Source organism: Phoca vitulina, unplaced genomic scaffold (assembly GCF_004348235.1).
Source record: "Phoca vitulina isolate PV1807 unplaced genomic scaffold, GSC_HSeal_1.0 scaffold80, whole genome shotgun sequence".
Lineage (NCBI taxonomy): Eukaryota > Metazoa > Chordata > Mammalia > Carnivora > Phocidae > Phoca > Phoca vitulina.
This window is the reverse complement of record NW_022589783.1, coordinates 6027051-6053235: the sequence shown is the minus strand read 5'-3', so window position 1 is coordinate 6053235 and position 26185 is coordinate 6027051. Positions and strand designations below refer to the sequence as shown.

General features: G+C 64.0%; 1 protein-coding gene across 6 annotated transcripts in view; it reads left to right on the top strand.

Annotated features, from left to right (window-relative positions):
- AGAP3 (ArfGAP with GTPase domain, ankyrin repeat and PH domain 3) overlaps positions 1 to 26185 on the top strand; it is a 53088-nt gene that overhangs the window by 24019 nt on the left and 2884 nt on the right. The window contains exons 2-13 of one of the 6 annotated variants that reach the window (XM_032394333.1): positions 1905 to 1963; positions 2194 to 2281; positions 2482 to 2567; positions 2710 to 2851; positions 3227 to 3361; positions 3548 to 3675; positions 5241 to 5399; positions 8868 to 8960; positions 13364 to 13468; positions 19027 to 19195; positions 22808 to 22903; positions 24606 to 24809. In XM_032394333.1, coding sequence (XP_032250224.1) covers positions 1905 to 1963; positions 2194 to 2281; positions 2482 to 2567; positions 2710 to 2851; positions 3227 to 3361; positions 3548 to 3675; positions 5241 to 5399; positions 8868 to 8960; positions 13364 to 13468; positions 19027 to 19195; positions 22808 to 22903; positions 24606 to 24809 — 1464 coding nt within the window. Of the gene's footprint in view, positions 1 to 1904; positions 1964 to 2193; positions 2282 to 2481; positions 2568 to 2709; positions 2852 to 3226; positions 3362 to 3547; positions 3676 to 5240; positions 5400 to 7752; positions 8826 to 8867; positions 8961 to 13363; positions 13469 to 19026; positions 19196 to 22807; positions 22922 to 24605; positions 24810 to 26185 lie in introns of those variants that run through there. The other 5 variants (XM_032394327.1, XM_032394330.1, XM_032394328.1 and 2 more) reach the window with 5 other exon arrangements.

The following is a 26185-nucleotide window of genomic DNA, read 5'->3' as shown; positions in this document are numbered from 1 at the left end:
CCCGGCTCGGCCGCGCCCAGCCCGGCGCCCAGCCCCGCGCCCAGCCCCGCGCCGGCCCGGCGCAGCCGCACACGGGGGGCCCAGACGCCGCGGCCGCGGCCCACCAGCATGACGTTCCTGGAGGTGAACCGCCTGGAGCTGGCGGCGGCCGAGGGCGCGGGCGCGGGGCTGGGCCGCGCGGGGAGCGCGGGCTTCTTGCGGGGCGCCTCGCTGTGGAGCAGCCAGCGCTGGCAGGTGCTCCGCGGCGGCGGCGGCGGCGGCAGCGGGCGCAGCACCCCGGGCCCCCGGCGCGGCCTGTCCGCGCTGAGGAAGAGCTTCAGCTTCCGCCTGCGCCGCGGCCAGGAGATCCGGCGCGCCGAGTCGGGGCTGCTGCCCCGGGCGCGCACCCGCAGCGACGGCGACGCCAGCTCCCTGGGCGCCTTCCCCAGCCGCCGCGACCTGCTGCTGGGCGCCGAGGCCCCGCGCGCCGCGCCCGAGCCCGGCCGGCCCCGCACCGCCGCCGGCCTCTGGAGACTGCTCACCAGCCGCTTCCGCCGGAGGGAGCCCGCGCCCGCCGAGCCGCTGTGGAGCCGCCGGGCGGCCGCGGCCCCGGGGCTCCTGGGCGCGCAGAGCGGTAAGGGAGGGGGCCCGGCCAGGGAGTCCTCTGTGGTTGGAGTCCCTTGTTGAGAGCGGGTGTGAAAACAAACCGAGCCAGCCTGGGAGAGGTGGGTGTGCCGCGAGGGCCGGGGGACCCAGTGAGACCGGCGCCCCGGTGCGCTCTGGGTGGCTCATGGGTCCCAGAAGGTGTCTGTGGCAGAGGAGGACTTGCAGGTGCGTCCAGTCTGGGTCCCCTGCCACCGGGTGCTACCGCTGGCCCTTGGCATGGTGGAATGTGAGACCAGGACGGAGGGACCCCTTCCTCACTTTCTGGTACATGCAGAACTGAGCCTGGGCAGGGGCGGAGAGTGCTCATGTTTCTAGCTTCCAGGTGGGCTTGAGTCGTCACCTCTAGCCGCTTCTGCACATGAGCAGAGGGACTGCTTGTGGACCCGATCGCTCAATGGTGGTAGCTACTCTTTGAGACAGCCTGTGGAGGGGAAGCGGGCTAAGAGGCTGGCCCAGGCCAGGGCCATCTGGAGCTGGCTGGAGGATGTCCATTACAATGCAAAGAGTAAAGAAAGTGGGTCTGGCGGTGGGGCTGGAGGGGGCTCTGGGGAGCTGGAGGCTTCCCTTCCCCAGGACACTGCCAAAGGCAGGCCAGAGCTGAGAACGGCCTGGACCAGAGTTCAGGCAGCCCAGCAGGCAGCTCTCCGGGGAAAGAAAGAGTGGTGGCCTCCCACCAAGGAGGAGCTTGGGGAGGAGGGCCAGTTGGGCAGGATAGATAGCTCCCCATTCAACCTGCCCCTCACAGAACAAGGGCAGGTGAGGGCTCCTCCCTCTTCACCCCGCCTAGGAATGTGGTGGGTGGCCCCACCCTGTGAGGGTGAGCTGTTCCTACTCGCTGGCTGTGGGAGGCTGGCCCCCCTGCCCAGCTGCCAGGTGCCCGGCCCAGTTTGGGTCTGAGCTGAGAACTACTGGAGAGGCCTCTCACCTGGGCCCTGGTGGGACCAGGCCCAGGTGTGGCTCAAGGTGGGAACTGCTTACCTTGCTGGAGCAGTAAGAGGAGGAGGGACACGGGTCCAGGCCAGGAGAACTGGGCCCACACCTCTCAGAGTCCTCTCCCTGGGGACCATCATTGCTCCAGTCCTCTCCGGAAGCATTTTCCTGCCGCTGTCTAGAGAATTAGGGGTGAGGGTGGGGGTCCCATCAGGACCGTGCTGTTTTCTGGCCTCGGCTCAGGCAGGGGCAGCATAGGACACAGCTGGTGGTGGATGGCCCAGGTGTGCGTGCCGCCTCAGTCTGATGGGTGGCCTTCTCTCCTGCAGACTCCTTTGTGAACAGCCAGGAGTGGACCCTGAGCCGCTCGGTTCCAGAGCTTAAAGTGGTGAGTGAGATCGGGGGGGGGGGGGGGGCCCAGGCAGCCCTGGGGGGGGGGGGGCACAGGCTAGCCTGATGGGCTTCCCCCGCTTCCAGTCCCCTCCTTCTCGGGTCTTGGCCTCTCTCCGCGGCCCCTCACTTCTGTTCAGCTTTCTTTTCTGGTCCTTAGCTCTGGTCCTTCTTAGGGTCATCTCTCTTCCCGGCCCCTGACCATTGCTCTCACCCCTTCTCCCACAGGGCATTGTGGGGAACCTGTCTAGCGGGAAGTCGGCCCTGGTACACCGCTATCTGACAGGGACCTATGTCCAGGAGGAGTCCCCTGAAGGTGAGCATCACGGGCTTGCCTGGGCTCTGAGGCTGGCCACTCTGCCCCCTCTCTCTCCTGGCTGTCGTCTGTGCCGGGGGGCTGGAGCCCCTCGTCCTTCCGAGTCCTCCTGTCTTCTCTGTTGGTAGCGCTGGATTTCAGAACTGCTTGGCCCCCGGGGGCTCTCCCAGCTTGGGGCCTGATCGTGCACTCTGTCCTAGGGGGTCGGTTTAAGAAGGAGATTGTGGTGGATGGCCAAAGTTACCTGCTTCTGATCCGAGATGAAGGAGGCCCCCCCGAGCTCCAGGTGATGCTCCTGCCCCAGCCCTGGCCCGTGGTGCCCCTTTCCTAAGGATCTGGTTGGGACGGGGCAAAGCTGTGTGTGTGCAGAGGGATGTGGAGCTGGCCCGGGAACGGGTGCGGGTGGTAATTCTGCTCGGTCCCCCCAGTTTGCTGCCTGGGTGGACGCGGTGGTGTTCGTGTTCAGCCTGGAGGATGAAATCAGCTTCCAGACCGTGTACAACTACTTCTTGCGGCTCTGCAGCTTCCGTAATGCCAGCGAGGTGCCCATGGTGTTGGTGGGCACACAGGGTGAGCGGGCCCACGGGGCCGGGGAGGAAGCCACCTGCTCTCCCCTCTCCCCCTTCCTGTGTTGCCCTGGAGCGGGCACCGCCTCCTTGCTCCATACGCGCTGGATCTTCCCCAGCTGGAGCCTCCCACCGGTGTGACGGTCGTGTCCATGTTTTGGGGGATGGATAAACGGAGCGGCTGGCTCGTGTCCACTCTGAGTCGGTGGGAGCTGGAACGGGGCCTGGACGCCCGTGTGCTCGAGCTCCGCGTTGTCCACTGGCCCGGCTCATGGCCCACGTGTCCTCGGGCCCAACGCCGCCCCCCCACCCTCCGTCCCCGTGCGTGGCACCGCTTCTCAGCAGGCTGAGTGAAGTCCCACCCTCCCACCCCCCACAGATGCCATCAGTGCCGCAAACCCACGGGTCATCGACGACAGCAGGGCCCGCAAGCTCTCCACAGACTTGAAGCGCTGCACCTACTATGAGACGTGCGCGACCTACGGGCTCAACGTGGAGCGCGTCTTCCAGGACGGTAACTCGGGCGCGGGGTGGGAGGCTCCCCCCTTTTCCAGGCCGGTAACTCGGGCGCGGGTGGCGCCCCCCGAACGGGGGCTCAGGAGGCTCTGTGGCCATCGGGGCTGTGCGCCCTGGGGGGTGGCTCTAAGCTGGGCTTCTCCCTTCTCCCCAGAGGGGTAACTGACTCTGCTGTCCCCTGCAGTGGCCCAGAAGGTAGTGGCCTTGCGGAAGAAGCAGCAGCTGGCCATCGGGCCCTGCAAGTCACTGCCCAACTCCCCCAGCCACTCGGCAGTGTCCGCCGCCTCCATCCCGGCTGTTCACATCAACCAGGTGCGGCCAGCCTCCCCGCCCCCGCGCGTGTCCTCGCCTCGGCCCTCCTCATCCTGTCTGTCTGCCTGCGTGTCCCCCCTACCCCGGTCTGGCCTCCCGCCTTGTGACTGGTGTGAAAGTGCTGGCTTGCAGCCCCCGTTCCCTGCACGACTGGCCTGGCCTCCTCTGGGCCCCACAGTGACCGCCTCCCTGCTCGTCCCGTCCCTGCTGCCGCCCCTCTTGCCCCACAGCCGCGGTAGCGGAGGCAGCCCGGAGGCTGGCTCGGGGTGGCGCTTTCGCAGCTGGCTCGGGAGCTGCTCCCCGTGGAACCATACTCGGGGGGCCTACTCCCTCCTCACCTGTGGGCCCTGCAGTTACAAGGGCAGCACGGGCTCCACAGGGGCCGCCGGCCTTTGTGCCGCACGGGGTGTTAGCGGTGTTCTGAGCCAGGTCCTGCCGGCGTTCCTCCCGTGACACCACCGGGATGCCTGCCCGCTTGCTGCCTACCGCCTGGTTAGTTTCGGGCCCTCGGCATTTGGGCCGGTGCTTCCTCCTGTGACTCTTTCCCCGCTCCGTCCCCTGCTCCGCAGAAAGCCCCGGGTCGGCACACTGCGCTGGGTTGAGTGGTCCAGCTGACTGCCTCCGCTCTACTTCTGCCAAGGGCTTTAGTCTTGAAGGCCCGCCTGGCCCCCCAGCTTTCTGATGGCGGCCTGGCTGCTTTTCCAGAGCCCCTCCTTTAGTGCTTCAGGGGAAAGCAGGCGTTTCCCTGGGAGCATCCCCGCCTGGAATGGAGGAAGAACGTTAGGTCTTTCTGCCTTAGCCCTGAGCCGCTGCGCGTTAGCCGGCAGAGGTCGGGGTGGACGTCCCAGCTTGGTGTGTGGGCCCCACCACGTGGCTCTGAGGCCAAAGGGCAGCCGTTGGGCCATTTTGCTCTTTTTGTGCAGGTGAGGATTCGAGGAGGCTGTCAGGGCAGGATGTGTTCTCTGCTTAGTGAACATCTTAGGGGCAGTTAGGGAGCAGGCCTTGCTGTGCTGTGCGTGTTTCCCGAGTCCTGGAGTAGCCGTGCTGCCGTGCGCTTTCTGTCTCCATCCTGTGCTCCCTTCCGTCTCTCTTCCCTTCCCACCTCTGTCCCTTATCTGCTGCTTCCTCCGAGAACAGTCTTTGCTCCGTGCCCCTCTCGGCCTCGGCTCTCCCGTAACCCTGCCCCTGTCACGCACACTGTCCGGAAGCAGACCTCAGCCTCCCCGGGCACCCTGCGCCCCACCGTGGCCTCCCGCATCTTCGACACATGTCACTGACTTGGGGGCTTGTCCGAGGTGACCTGCTCCCTCGTGCCCGACGCCCCTGTGAGGCAGGGCTCCCCCAGCCTCTAGCACTTACCCGACCCGACTCGCGGGGGCCCTAGTGCGGCAGCCCAGGGCGGTGCTGGGTGGCTCCTGCCGGCCGCTAGGCTGTGCCGCCTTCCTCCTCTGCTGCCCCATGAGCCCCAGGCCAGGTCCCCACACTGCAGGGGTGCCCAGCTCCCGCCTGCTGCCCGCCCCGGGCCCTGCTCCAGAGCAGCCCTCAGCAGCCCTCTCTGTCCTTAGGCCACGAATGGCGGCAGCAGCGCCTTCAGCGACTACTCCTCCTCAGTCCCCTCCACCCCCAGCGTCAGCCAGCGGGAGCTGCGCATCGAGACCGTGGCGGCCTCCTCCACCCCCACACCCGTCCGCAAGCAGTCCAAGCGGCGCTCCAACATCTTCACGGTATGTGCCCTGCGCGCCGCCCTCCCGCCGGCCCGGCTGCCGGCACTGGTGAGGCAGGGCCCAGCCCCCAGCCGGGGGGGGGGGCGGGCAAGAGCCGCAGACACCGGGCCACGGCAGCCCGAGGCAGGAAGATGCCGTCCACACAGACCCACACCACTTCTGTAGGCTCCTTCCCAGTGCCCTCCTGCACATCCAGGCTCTTCTAGACGGTTTCTCTGAGCCCTCGAGGGGCTGCTCGCAGCATACGTACACAGACCCTCCTGCCTTGGCCGCATACACTTCTGTCTCTCTCTCTGACCCGTAGGGCTTCTTGGCCAGCTTGAGGGCTCTTTGGACACGTCTGCTCTCACACTCCTCACACCCTCGATTCCGCAGTTGTGGATCAAGCCCCCACGGTTTTTTGCCCAAGGCTACATGAAGGGTTAGCTGGCGGAGCCAGAACCGGGGCTCAGGCCTCCTTGTCCACATTTCGCTCTTTTCCCCTGACCTTACTCTGCCCACCCACCGCTGCAGGTGGTCCACCAAGGGCTTAGACGTCTTCCCCCAGGTCTCGGCTCCTGAGGCCTAGCCTGTGCCTCTCCACCCAGCCTCGGGCCCCATACAGGCTCGTCCTCTCCCCTCCTCACAGACCTCACATCGGGGACCCCCGTGCCCTCGGCTAGGGGTCCAGCCCCTCGGCCCTTAGGTGCCCCCAGTTTGCTGGCTGTCCATGCCCAGCGTGTGAGACACAGTGCCCGCCCACACTCTCACCCTCGAGCTGGGACGTGGCTGGGCCCTTCTGGGAGTCTCGGGTCAGACGCAGGTGGGTGAGCTGCCTGTGTGGATTCGCAGGAGGTCCCTCGGTGCTCTCGCGTCAGTCCGCGCGCCTCTTTCTGAGCAGCAGGGCTTGGCTCTCAGCCTGGTCCTGTGTCCAGCTGGCTGGGCAGGCCCTGCCAGGCTCTCAGGAGCCCCCCATCACCCCCGCCCCCAGACAGAGCCAGTGCCCCCAGGCCTCGTTCATTCATTCTCGCCTCCCCCTGCCCAGCACCCCGCTGCCCGGTCTGCCCACCTCTGTCCCCCCTGTGCCTGCCACGTGGCCCCCCTCGTCCCTGCTGACAGCCGCTGCCGCGCATTGCACTGCCCCAGCCCGAGCCTGCCGAGACTTGCAGCGTCTTGTTTCTGTTCGTGCCCATCGAGCCACACACCGCCCTGGGCTGCCTGCTTGTGCCCACGCCCGCTGCCGCAGAGCCCCCTGGTGCCTGTTTGCAGTGACCGCTGCCCGCACTCCTGGCACCCGCTCCCTCCACCCCATCCCGAACCTCCCACTTCCTCCGCTGCTAGGCCTGCTGTCCTCCCTCTGCCGCCCTCTGTCCACCGTCCACGCCCGGCTCATGGCCTCCTCGCCGCGGCCCCCCATGCTCCCGGCCCTGTGCTCCCTGCTGCCCGCTCCGCTGTGCTCCTCCGCCTGTCAGCCTCCCCCGGGTCTTTCCACTGTCTCATTCTCACTGTGGCAACCTTAGTTTTTCTTTTCGTTGTTTCCGTGGTGACCTCCCTTGCGCCATTGTCCACGAGGAGGCCTCGAGACCTGTCTGTCCCTAGGCGTGCGTCTCGGGACCTCCCCCACTCTCATCGTCGCTGTTGGGGCCACCTCCTCGCCCTCATCATCCTCCCCAGCAGAGCCATGCCTGCTCCGTGGCCGGTGTCCTTGTGACCCACCCCCTGGATGTGGCCATCGATGTCCCCAGTCTTCCCCATGACCTCATGTACTCATTTTGTTGCCACTCTTGCCCTGCTTCCCATCCTGGGGGGCTGCCCCTCTGGGCTCCCAGGGAATCCTCTGGTGGTTGGGGGCCTCTTGGCTCACCAGCCTGTCCGGGGCAGGCTTACCCCATTCCCCCCAACCAGCTCTTTGGTCCGGGGACCTGGTGGCAGCAGAGTCCCATCCATCTTCCTCCTCCCTGGGCCGGAGGGGCAAAGGCTGTGGCGCCCAGGAGAGGCCTGGGGCAGGTGCTGACGCTGGAGCTGTGGGCAGTGGCCTCTGGCCCGGTTCTTCCTACTCCCGTGGCTGTGCGCCCCCCACCTGCGCTTGCAGGCCTGTGTCCCGGCCTGCGCCCCGGGCTCCCGGCGACCTGGGAGAACAGGAAGGGATGGGGGCCCCGGCCGCCCAGTGGCGAACACTCCCTGATGAGCTGGACTGCCCAGTGGCCCCTGCCGCCTCCGCGTCCTCCTCCTCGTCCTCCTCCTCGTCCTCCTCCTCTTCATCCCGCTGCCGCCTCTCCCCAGGCGCCTGGGTCTCTGCCCTCACCAGCGCTGACCGACTCGGGCGGGGCTTGAGTATAACTTGCCAAAATCTTTATTCTTTCGATATTTGCAGATATGTGCCACTGTTTCCAACTTTTCATCAACAAAAAGGCCTTTCCAACTCCTTCCAAATTAGAAGACCAGGTGGTGACACACAGCACCTCTGGACATTCTCCCCTGTTCGGGGCCGGAGGCGGGCCGGGCCCTGGGACTGCTCTCAGATGAGAAGCGGCCGCCGTGCTCCCCACTCCAGAGACCCACAGGAACCTTTGTAACTAACCCCCACCCCCAGGGAAGGCTAGGAGCGCTGGAGCCCGCGGCTGGGGGCTGCCGGGGGACCCGGCCCGGCTGGACGCGCTGCGCCAGGCTCACTGCACCAAGAAGAAGGGAGCTCGGCCCCACGCCCGGCGCCGGGCCAGCGCGACACGGCCCAGAGGGGCGGGGGCGTGCAAGCGCCCGAGGGTCCGAGCAACCGCCCGGCCCAGCTGCTCCTGGGGGGAGCTTTCCCGCCCCTCCCCCTCTGCTCCTTCCTGCATGGACTTCCGCCGTTCCTGCTCCGCTCCGGACGCCACCGCCACCGCTGCGCGCTTGCCTTTCCCCCTCTTGGCCTCCCCGTTTCCTAGGATCCGCGCTGGGGCGGGCTCTGCCCCAGGAGCCTGGCAGGGGCGCAGGGCCTCTTCTGGCCTCTCTCCTCTCTCTCTCCATCCACTGTGCCCCTCGGGCCTCGCCGACCATGCTCGGTGCAACGTGCCGTGTGGTGTCTGTGCCGCAGACGGGCCACGCCCGCTCACTTCTGGACTTTGCTGTCCCCCGGTTATCGTGCCCCGTGCTCCCCGCCAGCCCTCAGCCCCCCCCCGTCCACCTCTCCTCGCCCCCTCCCTTCTCGTAGGCCCCAGCCCCTGGGCTGCGCGCTCCTCGCGCCCTCGGTATGTTCCGTGTCCTTGCTCTTCTGTAAGGGGCGGGCCTGGCTCAGTGAACTTTGCTGCTCTGTATGGTGCCGTGTGTAAGAATAAACCCATTGGAATACTCGTGGTCTCCGTTCCTTCCCGGTCCCGCCGCCCCGGCCCCGCCCCACTGCTAGGGCCTGCCCAGGAGGAGGGCGGAGGGGAGGGCAGGGGAGTCCAGGTGGGCTGCTGTCCCCCCGTGGGCCCTGGGCCTTTTTAACACGCCTCTTCTTTTCTCTTTCAGTCTCGAAAGGGTGCCGACTTGGACAGAGAGAAGAAAGCCGCCGATTGCAAGGTGGACAGCATCGGGAGCGGCCGGGCCATCCCCATCAAACAGGTCAGCGCTCCTTTCCCCTGTGGCCCGAGAGCGGTGGGGATGAGGGATGAGGCCCCGGGGAACACCACCGGTGGTCCTTTCCTTCCGGCCCCCCCCACCTCCCGCCAGGCCTGAATGCTTCACCCGACAGAGGTTTTCCTGCTAAGGACAGACCTCCGGGAAGCCTGGCCCCCGGGGCGGGAGCAGTCCCTCCGTGGGCCCTGCCCATTCCTGCTCGCCGCCACCGGGGGGCAGCAGAGAGCCGCCGGCCGTGCTCAGCGGCTCTCCCCTGGTGCTTCAGGAGTTGGGCGGCCGGCCTACCTGTCCCACTCCCAGAAAAGGAACTCCCAGAAGAGGACCCTGAGGGGCACGCACTGAGGGGCACGCTGAGGGCTGCTCCTGCCCGGGGCTCATTGGTGCAGTTTTCTCCGTGAGAGCCTCTGTTCCCTGGAAAAGCTGAGTTGAGCTGCCCCCCGTCCTGGGCGCCTCCTTGCCCAGTCTGCCTGGCAGGGCTGGGCCTCCGGAAGCTTGGAGCTTCCCAGACCCCCTGGGTGGGTCCCTGTGCTGGGAAAAGACCTTGGACGCGGCAGGGCATCCTTGTGCAGGGATGGTGGTGTGTTGGGCAGGGCTGTAGGGCTGCTGAGCCGGATGGGGAGAGCCGGGAGGTGTCTGTGGAGCTCAGGCAGAAGTGTGCTGGCTGATACACTCGTGAGGACGGGCAGGGGCAGGGGCTTGGTGGTCAGGACGCTGGGCCCGGCCCAGATCTTTGCAGGAGCTGGTGGTTAGACATGGCGTGTCTATAGGGACCGTGTTGTCTGTCAGGTTTTGACTACAGAGGAGACTGGGGTGGCCAGGTCACTGGAGCTCGGCCAGGCCAGGGCCCCGTGGTCAAGGTTTGGCCCTCCAGGCTGGGCCTTCTGGGGCCCGTGGGTAGCCTGACAGAATTCCTGTGTTCAAGTGGGATTCTGACGCCGCAGGGAAGGTCTACGTAGAACGGAGAGCCCAGAGAGGGTGTCGGGGTCCCAGAGGGCAGGCGGCGAGCCAGCTGTTGCTCCCGGTCCTGTGTCTCTGCTTCGGCCCTCCGCTGGAATGTCATCCCACGGGGCCTGGCAGAGGCGGCTCTACCTGGATCACCTCCGGGGAGGCCAGGGGCAGCGGCCAGTCTCCTCTCCTGGCTGTGTGTCTGGGTGCAGAATCGGAGCCCACAAACCTGTTGATGGTGTGATCGCGTGTCTCTGGGGCGGTGCAAACCGAGCGCCTCCCTGGCAGGTCCTTTCTGAGCCTGATGCACACACATAAACGTTTAATACGTAAGAGAACACTTTCTCTTGGGCCCTTACTTTGAGATAAGGCTAGCCCCAAATGCCTCCTTCCTGTTTGGGGTACAGGCTAATTCGTCACTTCCCTGAATCCCTCACATGGAGGGGAGGGAGAGCTGGAGGATGGGGCTGGAGCCCTGCGAGCTTGCACCTGGGGCTCTGGTCCAGCCCCAGGTCAGCTGGGTCGCCTGGCTGGTATAGGCCGCTAAATCTCAGGGACCCCCTGTAGGAGTGGACCCTGCCAGGAAGGAACCTCAGCGAGCTCTCGTGCCACAGCGGGGTCCCACAGGGCACTCGGGGTGTGCCTGCATGGAGGTGGGGGCCGTCCACGCTCTAGTTTTCCCAGCCCCGTGGCCCTGCCTGGTGCTTTCCCCCAACCTCCAGCTGCCCAGGACCGGTGAGGCCCCCTTCCTTCCCGCCCTCGTGTCCCGGTCTCCCCATCCCCTTCCTTCCCTTCCCCCCCCACTCCTGCTGGGAGTGGAGATTGCATTTCAGTTGCCATTTGCATTCCCAATCAATCCGGACTCCGCAATTAAGCCGGCTGGCGGAGCTGGGAGGGAGGCGGCGGCAGAACGGGTCCTCTGGGGGCTGTCGCCTCCGCACCGCTCCCATTCCGCCCCAGATTGCTTCCTGCTCCGCCGGGCGCAGCCGGGCCGGCCAGGGAGGGGAGCAGGAACCCCTGTAGCTCGTCTCCCTCCTTGGAGGGCAGGATGCGAGGGAATGGGGAGGAGCCGGGCAGGCAGGCCTCTCACCAGCCTGGGCTTCTCTGCTTGTTTCGTGTCCGGGCGCGGGCGGGCAGGTGAGAGGCAGGCCGGGGGCGCGAGTGGGCGGCAGGCAGGTCGAGTCCCTGGCCAGCCGTGCTCGCTTTCCTCCTTCCAGTCCTCCCACACCCCTGCTGACGGCGTGCTCGCTCATTAGTGCCAGGCTTCCCCTGCTTCCTCCCGGCCCGAGGCCCAAGTGAAGGAGGGGCCCGAGTGCTGGGTAGGAGAGGGTTCCCTCCTAGGCCGGCCCCCTGGGCCTCCTGATCCTGATTCCCTGCTTGGAAGAGGGAGGAAGCCCTGCATGTGAGTCCGCTCTCCCTACCTGGCCGGGAAAGTGAGGCCCAGGCAGGTAACGGGACTTGTTTGATGTTGAGGGCTAGTTGGTGGCAGACGCGGGAGCAGAGTGGGGCTTCCCTTTCTCATGACCCGGAGCTGGAACTGGACCCAGGAGGGAAGGGCTCCAACGTGAGGAAGATGAGGTCCGGTGAGGGAGGGCAGGGCTCTGGTGGGAAGGATGTGAGAACAGAGGCTAGTGTGGAATCCCCTCTGAAGGCAGGGGGGTGTGGAAGACGGGTAGAAGAGGAGCAGGTGAGCTGGCCGCGGCAGCCATCTTCCCAGCCTTTCTGGAGGGCACAGGGTGAGACTGGGGGCTGCCTTCTCCAGAATCTGACTGTTGGTCCTGAAGGGTGTTGTCTGCAGTCAGGGGAGAGGAAGCAGCTGAACTCTTGCCTTGTTCCTGGCCTGGGAGCGGGTGGATACCATGCCCGGAAGCAGGTCACTGAGGCTCCTTTGCAGACCACAGGGCAGGGGTCTGACTGCCTTCTGGAATGTTCCATACAGTCTAGTGACGGTCCCGTTAATACCACTTGTCTTCAGATGCCGCTTGTGAGGATGGGTCTCTCATGCTGATGGGGACCAGGTCGTAGACTGTGTCCTCAGGTGACCCAGGACTCCCCAACTCGATCTCATGTGGCCGCACCTCCCACGGCGGCATCTGTCTTTTGGGGGCGGCGGGATGAGGGAGATCGGGAAAGGAAGGAGTGGTAATGAGGATGCAAAACATCTGTTGAAAGGTGGGAGACTCTCAGCTCTGTCTTGGTTCCTGCAGGGCAGATCGGGCAGGAGGTTCCAATCACCCGTTGGCTTACCTCCTCTCTTTAGGACTGAGCCTTCTCTTTGGAAGAACTTAGGAAGTGAGAGAGAATCAGGGTTTACCCTGCACCCTTGGGCCCCAGGACCCTAGCTGATGCTGTTTCTTCACACTTGAGTTTCTTTATCCCTGTTTTCCTCCTTGTCTTAGGGCAGGGCCTCCATTCCTCAAGGAGGAGCCGTTACAGAGCCACATCTTCAAGTTCCCTCTTTTTGGTCCCCACTGGGGTGGACTCCGGGTGCTTCCCCTGCTCTCTCCTAGCCTCTGCTGGTCCGGACTCCTCCCTGCTGGAGCTCCTCCTATGTGGCTGCCTCTTCGGAGGAGTTTTGTTTGGGAATCCCCAGCAAATACTGTCTCTACTCAGCTCTCCTGCATTTGGGGCAGGGGGGCTCCTGGGGGTGATGCTGGTCCTGAGAAGCTGCCACCGAGGTCCGTTCAGGGCACTTGGTCCTCTCCCTGACCCCAGCTCCTCTCCTCAGCCATTTTCCTGTGCTGTCTTGTTTCGGAGAGAGAGCCAAGGTGGGCGAGGGTGTCTTCGGGGGTATCCTTAGGGGAAGGCGAAGGCCACCCTTGGGTCTGCCCAGTGGCCTTCCTCTCTCGGCCCACGGCCCCTTTCAGCATCTTTGACGGCCCCCGTCAGCTGGCTTCTCCCAGCGCACCCACCAGACGTTTGCTGGGCGTCTGCTGCGTCCCGGGCGTGGTCACGGTGCTGAGGTGTGTCCGTGAACAGGACACACGGACAGCCTTGCTCTCACGGAGCTCGTGTTCATCCCTCTGCTCCTCTCCCCTCCACGCTGAGTATGTCGTAGGCTTGCGCAGAGAATCTGGTTGCTGAGCTCTGTGGCTGGGTCTCCCCTGGGAGTCTGGGGCCTTCTAGGGACAGTTAGGGATTTCTGCCCTGTTCACCCAGCCCTGGAGACCTGCGGGCAGGAGCGTCACTGACTGCCCTCTGACACCCTGCCTCCTGGCATGGCCCCACGTGCTGGCATGGCCCCACGACTCCAGGGGGTGCGGGGTCCATGGGACTGGGGAGGGGGGCCCCCAGGCTGCTTCCTGGAGGACGGTCAGGGATAGCTGCGGCTTCCGTCCTTTATAGCCTCTCCACTCAGACGAGGATGGGGGATGGAGGACGGGGTTACCTGGTGTCACCGTGACCTTCTCTGGACCTGCCTCTGACCCAGCCTCTGTCCTCAGGGCATCCTGCTGAAGCGGAGCGGCAAGTCCCTGAACAAGGAGTGGAAGAAGAAGTATGTGACGCTCTGTGACAACGGGCTGCTCACCTACCACCCCAGCCTGCACGTGAGTGTGCGGGAGGCCTGGGCCGCCGGGAGGGCGGCAGACGCGGAGGGGCGGGCCATGGGATGAAGGGAAGCAGCCTTGATGCGTCCAAACGGACTGGCCCTTCAGAAGGGCCCCCGCCGTGGTGGCCCGGGGACCGCCCAGACCGCGAGGCGCAGGCCCGGGCTGAGCGCGCACCTCCCCGCGGAGCTCCGTGGCGGCTGAGCCCGTCGGCGAGCGCGCGGCCCCGGGATGGCTGCCTGTAGGCCGGGCCGCCGCGCCGGTCACGTCCTCCGGCCCACGCGCTCTGCGCTCACAGGGCTGGACTGGGCCCGTTTACGTGGAATTGCCGAGGTTGGGGTGCCAGGGGCGGTCAGCCAGTCGTCTTTGGGGAGCCACGTCCGTGGGGGATCCCTGGGTTCCTGGGCCTGAGGTGACGGAGAGCCGGAGGGCCGTTCGGCCGGGGCTGCCCGGGAGGGCACGGGTCCTCTTGGGAAGGGGAGCCTGGGGGCAGAGGGGTCTGGAGGGCGTGGGGTGCGGTGACAGCAGAGTGGCCCTTGTGGCAGGCCCCCCCTCCGCCTGCCCCTCCCCGCACCGCGTGGCTGCAGCGCACAGCTGTCACCGGAATCCATCTCTGTCACCGCCCCACTGTGGGGCTAATGAGTTCTCCTGCGCAGCCCCTCAAGCACAGCACGTGGGCCGGCCCGGGAGCCCGGGGCCTGCCTCCGAATCTGCGCAAGGTGTCAGGGAGGCCCGACCCGGGAGGCGCTGGGGTCCACGGTGCCTGCCCTAACTGGGGCCCGAGAGCACCGCCCGGTCGGCCCCGCCGGGAAGACGCACCGGGGCCTGGCTCGGAGGGAGCCGGCGGGCACCTGCCTCCCATCAGGCCGGAGCCCAGCCTTGCCCTCCTGGGCTTCTCCCTGTCTGACTCCTCGGACACTGGCTCTTTCCCCCTTAACTTGGGGGCCACTGCTAGTTGGACTGTGTCCCCCTGCTGTCTCATCCTCCGCAGGGTGGGAGCTGGTGCCAGGATGCTGGGGGGGCTGCGGCGGGGCCACACCCGGTGCCCTTGGGCATTTAGTCCAAAGGCTCCTCGGCCCTGCTCCAGCGGCCACCTCGTGCACAGACCTGGTCCTGCTGCTGAGTCAGTGAGGGGCAGCAAGGACAGGTGTCTGAGGAAGTCCCGGGGCGTCGTGCAGGTGCGGGGCCTCCGTACCAGAAAGACGGCAGAGCCACGGTGCTCCCAGCTGAGGGGGCTGCCACGCCCACTCGTAGGCCAGCCTCGTGCCTCTCAACTCGCAGCTGCTCGTACTGCCCCCCCGCGCGTCCCCCCTTCACCCCAGGAAGAGGCACTGGGTCTCCTCAGGCAGCGTCTCGCCAGCGGAGCCGGAACGAGCCTCCCGGAAGCACCCCAGCCCCCCCGCCCCCGTGTTGGGGCGGCCTTGCCTCCCCCTCGTCGCAGCCGTCCCCGTTCCTTCTGCTGTGCCGGCTCCCTTCTCCTTGTCCCCACACATCAGGTGACGCAGGAAGCCAGTGTGGAGCAGAGGGACAGGAAGGGGTCTCGGGACGTGGAGGACGGTGTCGGGCGGTTGTGTTCGGTTCGGGTTTGGGAAGAGAAGGTGAAGGCTTGAGCGGACGCTGCTTTTCTGCTCAGCAGTCTAGAGAGCGGAAGTGTGGTGGGTTGGTTGGATCATCAAGGTCGCCTAGCCGGTGGCTGAGCTGATACCTGGACCCATAACTTTGACTCGAAGCGTGACGCAGGTGGTTCTGCACCGTGCCCAGAGCACCTCTCTTCGGGGCTCGCCGACAAAGTGACTGGAGCGTTCACGTCAAAGCAAGCGTTGCCTAGACTGTTGTCCAGGAGGACGGAGGGAACCGACGGGCTGCCTGCCTGGGCCGCTCTGAGCAGCTCAGACGCCCTTCCAGCTTGTCGAACCGAGTGCACGCGGGTGCGTTCAGGGGCCGGGGACAGGATCTGGGTGCCAGGGGCTCAGCTCGCCGCTGGCTGTCCGTGGCTCTGGCGTCAACATGTAGGTCTTCCTCGCACGCGAGAAGCCGGGAGGCCCTGGCCCGCGTGGGGAGCAGCGGCCCTGCCCTGTGGATGCTTCTCTTCCCGTCGGGAAAGGTGTGGGAGGGTGAAAGGAGGAGCGAAGACCACGGTGGGGTCGTCCCGTGCTGCTGCGGGAGCGGGGTTGAGTCTACTGCCCGCCGAGGCTCTCCGCTCCGTCTGCCCCTTTCGCTTCTTGACTTCCTCCCCTCCCCACCGCCGCGCCCTCTGTTGCTGCCTCACCTGCCGTCTTCCCCAAGGGGCGCCCCCCTCCCCGCTTCCTGGAGGTTCCCTCCCGCTGGGCAGCTGTGCCCGAGGAAGGGCCGTCGGTCACCCCCGAGGTGCACACAGCACTCGCGGCTTCGCCCGCTGCCATCGCGGGGACGGCTCCTGCCCGTGACCGCAGGAAGGGCTGCCGGGCAGGCCTCAAGCCTTACCCCCCACCCGCCTGGCCCAAGAGAGCCCGCCCCAGCCTCCCCCATTTTACAGCCAGCGGAGCCATTCACACAATCACCTTCTGTTAATTCTATCTGCAACATCAATTAAATTGTTTGTAGAAACTAATTGAATGTGGCTTAATCACACATCTTAATAGCTTTCCACGCTCTGAACTCGTTGTTAATTCCAGTAATAAAACGAGATGAGAACGCTGGCTGGGTAATTAGCGAGGAGGCTGGGGAAGAAATTGCCGTTTGATGGTGGATAATAAAGGCAGCCGTGGTGACCGCTCTCCTGAGCCGCCGCTGCCACCGCGCTCCCCGTTCTGCTGACGGAGGGAAACGCCTTCGCTGTGCCCCTGACGTCCCCGTCCCCGCTCCGTGCGCTCCGTCTGCCGGCCCGGTGCTGGAGCTGGCCTGGCCTGGGGCTTGGCGCCGAGCGCCCCGGGGGCTGGCCTGTCCGCAGTGGTCGGAGGTGCTCCCGGGGGGCCAGGCCCCTCGCGTCGGTTTCTGGCTCCTTGGCCCTGAGCGGAGTCCCTCTGTGCGACTTGGGTTCTTGGTGTGGGGTCCGCGTCTCCGTGTCCCAACCCGGGCATCCCGGGGCCGTCACGCGGCCTGAAAACTGCTGCAGCTGCCGTGACCTCCTTGTGAACTAGAGCAGCCCGCGCCCCTCCCCCAGGAGAGGGACCGCAGCTGTGCCTTCGGCCCAGCCAGCTGTTGACAGTTGTCGGAACAGCCGATCCACGATGCGACCGCGTGTGGGGACCCGGGACGGGTGTGCGCAGAAGCCGAGTCCGGGGGACCTCGGGCCCGGGACCGTGAGGCTGATGCTGGACGCTGGGCCCAAAGCAAGACGGCAGGGCCAGCGGTGACTGGGTGGGGGGCTGAGTTTGCTGGAAGACGGACAGCCGGGGCACGCGGCGGGGCTGGGCAGGAAAGGAGCTCCCGGGTTTCTTTCTTTCCCGGGCGCCAGGGTGAGGCTTCGCTGAGCAGAGTGGGGGTGAGAGCTTGTCACGGGGGTCCTCCTGTGGGTGGAGACCGCTCCTCCTGACTTCTCGGATGTCGTTCTGTGGCTCTGAGACACGAAGCAGGGTGTGCCCGAGGCTGGGCACTTGGCACCTTTCCTCACGGGGGACGAGGTGGTGGCAGGTCGGGGGGGGCACAGACACAGCCCAGAGCTGCGTGGAAGGGACCCCCCCTTGGGCGCAGGCTGCTGGGGGCTGCCCCTCCCCCGTGCCCGGCTGAGCCCCTCTGTCCTTAGGAAGGGCCGCTCGGAGAGCAGAAGGCAGGTGCAGGCCTGGCCGGGCCTCACTGCAGCTGGACGTGGCCTGTGAGACCAGCGTGCTGGCGTCCCCACAGGTCCCCAACCCCCCCAATGACCCGCCTCGGAAGGGAGTCTGGCACTGGGTGCTGCTTCCTTGTTCTCGCTCCTCTACCTGACTGGAAACTTGCACGTTCTCGTGGCTGCTTGGGGCCGGGGGACCCCTTTCTACCTGATGGTCTCTTGGTCATTCCCAGAGTGAGGGCCAGCCCTAAATTACTCCGGTCGGCCCCTGCCCTTTTCTTGCTTCCCAGATGGCAGTGTTCCCCACTTGCTCTTTCAAGCGGGGGACACTGGCCCTTTTCCCTGAAGCTGAGGGTGAGAAGGTAGGAGAGCTGCTGGGTGACAAGAAGTCGGATGTCCCGAAGCGGGTGAAGGTACGAGGGCTGGGGGGCTAGACGGGCACGGGGACCGTGTCTCGGGGAAGCGCTTTGAGGGCTGCTCCCGAGGCGGGGAGAAGAGCAGGTCGGAGTCTACTCAGGGGAACTCCAAGGCTCAGCTGGTACCACCCAGCCAGATTCTGCTCTCTGGAAGGAGTCATGGCCACATTTTATCAGGGACGTTAGCTGGGAACTGCTGAGGAACTTGCCGGCGGTAGAAGCGAGGAAATGGGAGGCAGCCGTCGGGAAGGAGACAGCAGAAGCAGTGGGGAGAGCTCGGGCCCTGGCTAGGCTCGGGGTTAAAGCAGGAAGCTAAAGGCCGCGGCCGGGCTCTGCTCTGTGGCCCCCACGTTGCCGCTCCACTGTGGGACTCCCAGGCCAATGTCAAGACGGCAGGAGTGGGGGCGGGGTGGAGCCCAAGGCTCTGAGTGGCTCCCACTCTCTGGGGCCCTCCGGGTGCTGACCTGAAGTAGGGATGAGTGCCTGGGCCCAGGACGTCTGCCTTCAGTGCGCAGCCCTGGGAATCCACAGAGCCCGGGCTCGAGTCTGGTTCTACCACCGTCCGACGGTGTGACCTCGGGCAGGTTAACCTTTGTAAGCCTCGGTTCCCTCAACTGCAGAGCGGCCCTGCTGTGCCGGGCCGGTTACGTGAGGGGATGCGTGAGCAATGATCTGCAGCTGTGGGGCATGAATGCCTGGCCCCACTGGGTGGGCAGGTGGTGGCATGAGGACAGTGGTTATTGTTCCTTTGCTCATCAGATGCCACCTAGTATCTGTGGAACCGTGGACCTGTCTCTATACTCGTAAGGCTTCTTTTTAACTGTTTTAAGATATTTATCATCACGCACTGTTGTCAGGATTGAGGACTGTTCTAGGCTTTAAGGGTTCCCCGTGCCCCAGGGGTGGTGAGAGCTTCTGAAACCAGGGCTGAAGCCCTTGGTGACGCGCCACCCAGAGCTTGGGGCAGCCCCGCCGTCTGCGTCCTTGGGAGTTTGTCAGTTCCTCTCCTGGCCACGCAGGCCTGCTCTTCCCGAATCCCACCCTGGTCCTGTTACTTGGCCTTGTTCGCGTTCCTCCTGAGCTCTTTCCTAAAGGAGCCCTGCGCCTCAGCTCTGGGCTCCACGCCCTTCTCTCTCTCCTGCTCCTGCCCCCTGCTGACTGCGTCCCCCCAGAGCTGCATTCGGTCCCCAGGAGATTGGGTGTCACCCAGACGTGGAGATATCCTGTGGGCTTCACTGTCCTGCTTTTCAGAACTTGAACTTTCCCTCTCCTTCCTTTCTTGCGGCACAGGGGGAGAGGCGTACGAGTTGGCGGGTCAGTGCCAGAGACAAAGTACGGCCGAAGAGGGACCTGCCCTAACGCGTATTCTTCTGTTTTGTCCCCATGGCCCTTAGGATTACATGCAGAACATCCACGGCAAGGAGATTGACCTGCTGCGGACCACGGTAAAGGTGCCAGGAAAGCGCCTGCCCCGGGCCACCCCGGCCACAGCCCCAGGCACCAGCCCCCGGGCCAACGGACTGGCCCTGGAGCGGAGTAACACACAGCTGGCTGGGGGCGCAGGTGAGGTGGCTGGTGGCGGTGGGGGTGGGGGGTGCTTTTCTCTGCAGGATGGGGGAGCGTGGCTATGGAGGCCCATAGAGGGAGGCGCTGTGGGGCTTCACTCTCCCCCAGCCTGCGTCCTCAGGGCTCCAGACGTGCTTGCCACCCAGAGTCCTGCTCAGCCAAGTGCGTTTGCCCAAGTGCTGCCCTCTTGGGAGCTGGTAGAGGGAGCAGCGGGTGATTTGGAGATCAGGATGGGGCCAGACAGCCTGGAGCTGACAGGTGCTAGCAGCGGTCCTGGGGCCGTTTCTCCTCAGCTGGAGCCAACCAAGGCCGGTGATGGTGAGAACAGGGTCTCTAGCGCACGTAGCCAGTGTCTCAACCAGGTGCGCCGGGGGGACGGAGGGGGGCAGCTGGAAGGGGACGGGGCTCCCTGGAGCTCACCCGGCGAACGCCCTTGGGTCTGCAGTGAGAGGTAGGGTCTTTGCTCAGAGAGGACTGAGCTTAGAGAGAAGCCGGACGCCAAGCAGACTCTGCCATGAGTCTGGCGGTGTGGGAAGAAGAGCTAGAGCCTGAGAGCGTCTGAACTTGAGGCGCAGCAGCTTCTCCTTGACCAGTGCTCACCTTTCCAGATGACACTGAGAGTTCAGGTGAATGATGCTTATGTTTCTTTATGTCCCCGGCTCTGTCTGCCTCCCTAGGCCTCTGCGGCCACAGTGTGGCTCCCAAGCCACATTGCTGTCCCTCCCAAGTCCCCGTGCCCCAGATCTGCCTTGGCTTCTGGACCCTCATTCCCAAGACTTCACTCTCCCTGATGTTGTCCTAGATGATTGGATGTCCTTTTCCTTGGACCCAGAAACAGCTGCTTAAGATGCTGTCCTGCCCTCCCAGGGGCTGCCAGTGTGTCCCTGCCCCAGCGGGTGCTCTGCTTATCACAGTCATAGGTTGCTGCAGACAGTTAGTGGACAGGGGGCTGGGTACGAAGTCCCTGGAATGGATGGAACAGACCCCAAAGATTTGCCCCCTCAAAATGCTGATGACCCACATTGAGCAGCTCCGAGTCCAGAGAAGGTGGCCAGACGATGGCCTCCTGAGTGTGCTCCTTGTTGGAGGCACGCGAGCACTCGGCACCCCGGCCCTGTGGCCCGTGTGCAGCCCCCGCTGACCAGTCTGGGGGCATGGGGAGGGGCTGCCGTCTGCTGATTGAGATGTGCGCCAGATGCAGTAGATCTACTCTAGGTCAGGCCCGTTTTGAGGCTCCGGGAAGTTGAGATTATCCTCATTTGATGGATGAGGAAACAAAGGCTCAGCGAGATTCAGTGACTTGTCTGTAAAGTAGAGCTGGGGTTTGAACCTGAGTGTGCCTGACTTGAAAAGCCACCCCGAGCTCAGAGAGAAGCCCCGAATGTGCAGAGGGAGAGCTCCAGTAGACTAAGGGAAGGAAGGAAGCTAAGGAGCAAGGCCCCCAGCCAGCGCGGGGGGGGGGGGGGGGGGGGGGGGGGGGAGCCTCCGGGGGGGGGGGGCGGGGGGGGGGGTTGAATGGCAAAAACGGCAGGCCCCGGGCAGCCCTCAGCGCTCTGCGCAGAGAGCTAGGTCAGGGCTGCTGGGAAATCACTGGCGAGCGGGGGCAGGGGGGCCGGGCATCAGCCGGGGGCCCTGAGCTCTCCCAGAGCTGCGTGCACAGTGAGCGGCAGCCTCTGATCCGGCGCGGGGTTCCTCGTATCCTACAGAGGAGGAGAAAGTATCAGTACTCTGAAAGGTGGGGGGAGCTTTTCCTTGAAGTTAGGTAGCAGGACGGGGCTCTTTCCCCAAAGGGAAACCGTGAGACACTGCGTCCTCACAGTCCCGGGCCCTCCTCGCCTTCCCCTGCGGGCGGAGGTGCACTCACCCACGGACGCTCGCTAGCAGCCCCGGAGCACACGGACGGGCACTTACCCGAGCCCGTGTCCCCTCCACCGCACGCTGACACCGACCTCATGCACACTCACACATGTCTCCTGCTCACCGGGCGATGTTAACATCTCATTATCTTTGTTACTGTAATTACATTATCCGCTGCTTTATGCAGAATTATCCTCCGAGGACTAATTGATGGCTCCATGTTTAATTCATTAATCATTAGCATCAAATTCGACAATTACAGTGCACACTGATTGTGGGATTGCAGGCGTAATGAGGGGAGAATTAACAAAGAAAAGGGAAAGCACTTTCCCTCCCTCGGGGTTTTGAGTTGGGGGGCTTGGGGAGGAAGTGGGGCCCGTGATGGCTTTGGGTGGGGCTCAGGATGAGGCAGGGACGAGATGTGGAACCCAGGAGGGGATGGAAGCAGGACATGGGTCGGGAGAAGATCTCTGAGAATTTCGGAACTGTGTCTGCCTCTCTGGAAGGTCTCCTGCCAGGGAGCCGAGGGGACCCCGAGGAAGGCTAAGCTGGCAGGGACCCGTGAGGCGGAGCGCAAGGGGGCGGGGTTCTGAAGAGGAAGCGCCAGCGCCTGGCCTCAAGGGGGCTGGAGGTGGGGTAGAGCGGAGGGCAGTGTTGGCACCACACGTAGAACCCATAAGCACTTACTGTGTGTCTGGTCCTGCCTTGGGTGTTACGACGAATACAAGAGAAACACAAAACTTGCCTTCCACCTTTCGGCATCGTACTGTCCCCAGAGCGTTAGGGCTGTTTGGCCTGTTTCTTTACCTTCTAGTGGCTTCCGCCCAGAGCTTCCATCCGTAGGCTTCCAGAAACCCCACCCACGTCCTCCCAGGACTGGTTGGAGGCCCAGTTTGCCACCTGCTCTCTCCCACTTCATCCCCGTCTCTGCCCCCTTACTAACCTCCAGCACCCGGCCCGCTCTCCCGCCTGGCGTTCAGACACCTCGCGTCTGGCCCACCTGTCCTCAGATCCCCACCACCGCTGCCTTCCAGCCTCGGCCCCCGTCCTTACGTGGACGGAGGTGAGAGGGCACTGGAGGCCCTTCGGTTGTCACAGGTCTGAGGCCCGGCGGCTGTCCCGTGGGCACTCTGCAAGGGACTGGGTGCTCAGGGAGGGAGCAGGACGGCTCGGAGGGCACAGGCGGCCCTGCCTGCCCGGGCCTTGGCGCTCCTGGAGCCTCTGGTTCCCCTTGGCTCTGCCATTCTTCCCTGATGGGAAACGAAAGATTAATTTTCTCCAGCCCAACAGGATAATTACTAATACTAATTAGACATAATTACTTGAATCTGATACACTCATCTCTCGTCAGAATGGCACCAAAGCTGAGGCAAAGCAAATGGCATATGTGGACTGGAACGTGGGGCGCAGGGGCCTGACCCGGAGGGGAAGGGGGCCGGGGACGATGGCTAGACGAGGAGCACTGCGGTGGGGGGGTGTAAGTACCACATGCCCCCCTCTTCCGGCTCACAGGAAGGGGACTGAGATGCAGAGGGGGGTCAAGTGTGAGACCAGCTGCCTCCTGAGGTGTTGGGGGGGCCCCCCCCTCGAGGCCTCTCGGTCTCCAAGAAGCCTGGCCCAGTACCTGGTAAATGCAGTTTTGGTCAGTATTCTGCTAGAATTTCTCAAGTTCTGCCTGGAGCGTCATTTTCAGGAGTCTGTGTACCCCTCCCCAACCTCCCTTCCCAGTCTGACCCTTCCCCCCACCCCCAGGTGCCCCCTACTCGGCCAGCAACTCGGCCTGGGCTGGCCCTCGCCCCGAGGGGCTGCACCAGCGCTCCTGCTCTGTTTCCAGCGCCGACCAGTGGAGTGATGCCCTGCCCCCAGGTACGCAGGACCCTGTTAAGCGACACAGAGGAGGGCAGCCAGCGAGCATCTGCAGCCGGGGAGGCTGTGTTGGGATGGAGCCCAGGCCCAGGGGAGGGGCCCCCAGAGCCTGCCAAGGCTTGTCGCAGAGTGCCGCAGGGCCGGTGCGGGGGTCTGAGAGATGGAGTCGGGCCTCTGTCCCTTCTCCGGCAGCCGAAGGCCGCTTCCTGCCCCTCTACCCCTTTGCTTTCCCCAGGCCCTGCCAGGGGCTCGCTGGTGCCGGAGACCTTCCCTCTGCTGCGTCTCTGCCCACCCACTGCTGTCCCTAGGCAGGGCTGGTGGCGGCTCCCGCATCCCCATCAGCCCCCTGCGCAGCCAGCTCATCAGCCTCACTGCGGGGGGGACAGGGAAGCGGCTGAGTAGGGAGGTCGGAGGCTGGGGGCTTTAAACATGTTTTGAAGGCGGCAACTTGCCTGCCACGGAGAGGGGGGTTCCTAGAGATAGGATCCGGGATCCAGAAAGGTAGTTTTCCCAGCCGTGCCGCCTCCAGTGGGCTGAGGCCCCATCCTGTCTAGCTGGTCAAAAATTCTACCTCCTCTCTCTGCCATCCCACCCTCCTCTTAACTGTCCTTGGCTCGTCTTCATTTTCTTCCCCTTTCGTCCATTTTTGTGCCTTGCTCTCACATCTCAACTTCTCTTTCCCCTTATTTTTTCTCCCTCTTCAGCGCGCACGTGCGTGTATGTACACACACACACACACACACACACACACTCTGCCCCCCCTTTCTTCCCCCAACTTACTCTCACCCATCTCCTTCGGCCCCAGATCCCCTCAGCCGTTCTGCTGCCCTCCTTCTCTAGGTCCAGGTGTGCCCTGTCCCCTCCGAAGCCGGGCTCCTCCCACTTGTTCTCCAGCTGGGCACAGTGCCCGGCCTGGCCCAAGGCCCACGAACTCTCTTCCTGGATGTGCCCCCCAAAAAGTCTTCACAGGCCCCCACCCCCCTAGAAGCACTAGGCCCCAGTCTGAGCTCTGACTGCAGGAAGGAGCTGGGTGCTCTCAGCACGGGCATCTCCTCACCTCCTCACCTCCCGATCCAGGTCCGAGCCTCCCTGCGGGGGAGTGACTGTGGAGGGCTTGAGAAGGGGAGCTGAGGGCGCTGCCCAGAGTCCCTGTCCTGACGGCCCGTGCTGGCCTCCACAGGCCTCCGAGGGCCCCTCTGTTGAGTCTGGAAGGAGGAAGGCAGGGAGGGAGGGAGCGTGTCTGCCTCTAATGAAGTTTGACATTTAGTGGTGAGCGCCGGGCGGGGTGTGGGAGACGGGAGCTTGATTAGCGCGCTCTAATTGACAGTAATTAGGCAGCTCCCTGATTGTTTCTAATTCTGCTATTAATTGTGAGGAGCGGGGAGTGTGATTGAGGATAAATTTGGTGCGGAGCTGCTGGGGCTTCAGCTCCCTGTGAGTTCCCTGGGCCGCCTTCCGCCCCTCAGGGCTGCCGAAGCCCTAGCCAGTGATCCCTCCTCGCCTTTATCCTGCTCTGCCTGAGTTCCCTGCACTCTCCTCTCTCCACCTTCTCCTCCTTCAAGGCTGGGGAGGCTTTGGGATTGGGACTGGCTGGGCAGACCCCTCCCTGGGCTCTCCCAGGGTAGCCCAGCTGCCGTTCAGGGTGGAGCTCCCCGTGACACTAGGCGACAGGAGGCAGGTCGAGGCAGGTCGTGTGCTCTGCCCCCCACCGTCCCCTCTTCCCACACTTCTCCACCTCTCCCCTCACCAGCCAGTGGCCCAGCTGAGGTGCTCAGTTCCAGCCCCAAGCTGGAGCCTCCCCCATCTCCCCACTCCAACCGGAAGAAGCACCGGCGGAAAAAGAGCACCGGGACCCCCCGACCAGACGGCCCCAGCAGTGCTGCTGAAGGTTAGGGGGACCTACAGGGAAACGGGCACAGGAGGTGGGCTGTGGGATTCGGGGACAGTACTCTAAAAGTAACACCATTTTCTCTGTTTTAAGAGTAAGTGCTTTGTGGTGATTAGCAATAACCATAGTTCCACAACTTCTTTGGGTAATCTAGACGTAGTATCTTAGAAAACTCTTCCTTCTGCCTAATTTAAACCCTTTCTACTAAAATGTGAGCCTTTCTTTTATTCCTTGTGGAAGATAAAAGACAGCAGGTGGCTACTCCGGGAGCTCTTCCAAGACTTGTGGGCAGGACCTATGTTTTCTGTGTCTCTTGTATCACCCATTGAGCTTAATGAGTGCTGGGCATATAATAGGTGCTTAATACGTGTGTAGGAACTAGCTAAGTCTCTCCTGACTCGTCTTTAGGCTAAGGAATTCCAGGTCCTCAAACATTTTTCCGTAGGGCCTTTCTCATAATCTAGTGTTAATCATAGCACTCCTCTGATTTTCCCCAAAGTGTCTTCAAATTGTTCCTCTTCTCAGTGGTTGGAATCCTTTCGCTCCCAAATAATTTTAACCTATATCGATGCACAGCGTCACTTCTGCTCTGATTGCCAGGGGTAGGGGATGTGGGCAAGAGGGCGGAGATCGCCTCTGTGGGGAAGAGCTACCTTTCCCAGCCTCCCTGTGGTATAGTGATGCTTAGATGCGTGGCATGGAGTCCGCTGTACCAGGGAACTGAGCCCCCCCACAGGATGGCGACTCTGTGGTTCAGGGGCTGTGTTGAAAGCAAGGTGAGGTGGAATGGTGGAGCCTGGGGAAGGAAGGGGCACCAGCATTCTTCCTCTAGGAAGAAGTTCCTGCTAAGGGTGCCCTTAGAGTAGGAGCCCAGCAGGAAGACTTCCAGGGAATGTCACTGAGGTGAGAGGCTGCCCTGGGTAGAGCCTGGGACTCGGGCCTTTGCCTCTAGCTCAGCGTTGCGCCTCCCCCCAGGTCCCTGAGTTCTCTCCGCGCCCCCGTGACACGTGCATGCTGCTTGTTAGGAATTATTCACCCATAGGGTGGTGACCATTGGCAGTGAGATGTGGGTGGCTGTCTTCTGTTGGCCAAAGGGGAGCAGAGCTTGGACCAGCTTCACCACATTGCTTGGGGTCACAGTCCGGCCCACAGTGCCTGTCACTGGAGCTGTCCTCGGGTCCCCGTCTGCTCACACATCCCAGTTTGTGGGGAAAACCTCTCCTCCTCTCCCCATCCACTCGTCCTTCCTGCCTGTCTGTGCCAGGGTAGTGGGGGAGGGGCCCGGCTCCCAGGAGCCCCACGCTGACGCCGTCAGGAATATTGGGTTTAATGAGCTGCAAAATGAGGCGGCTGCAGCTGACATGTACGGATGGTGC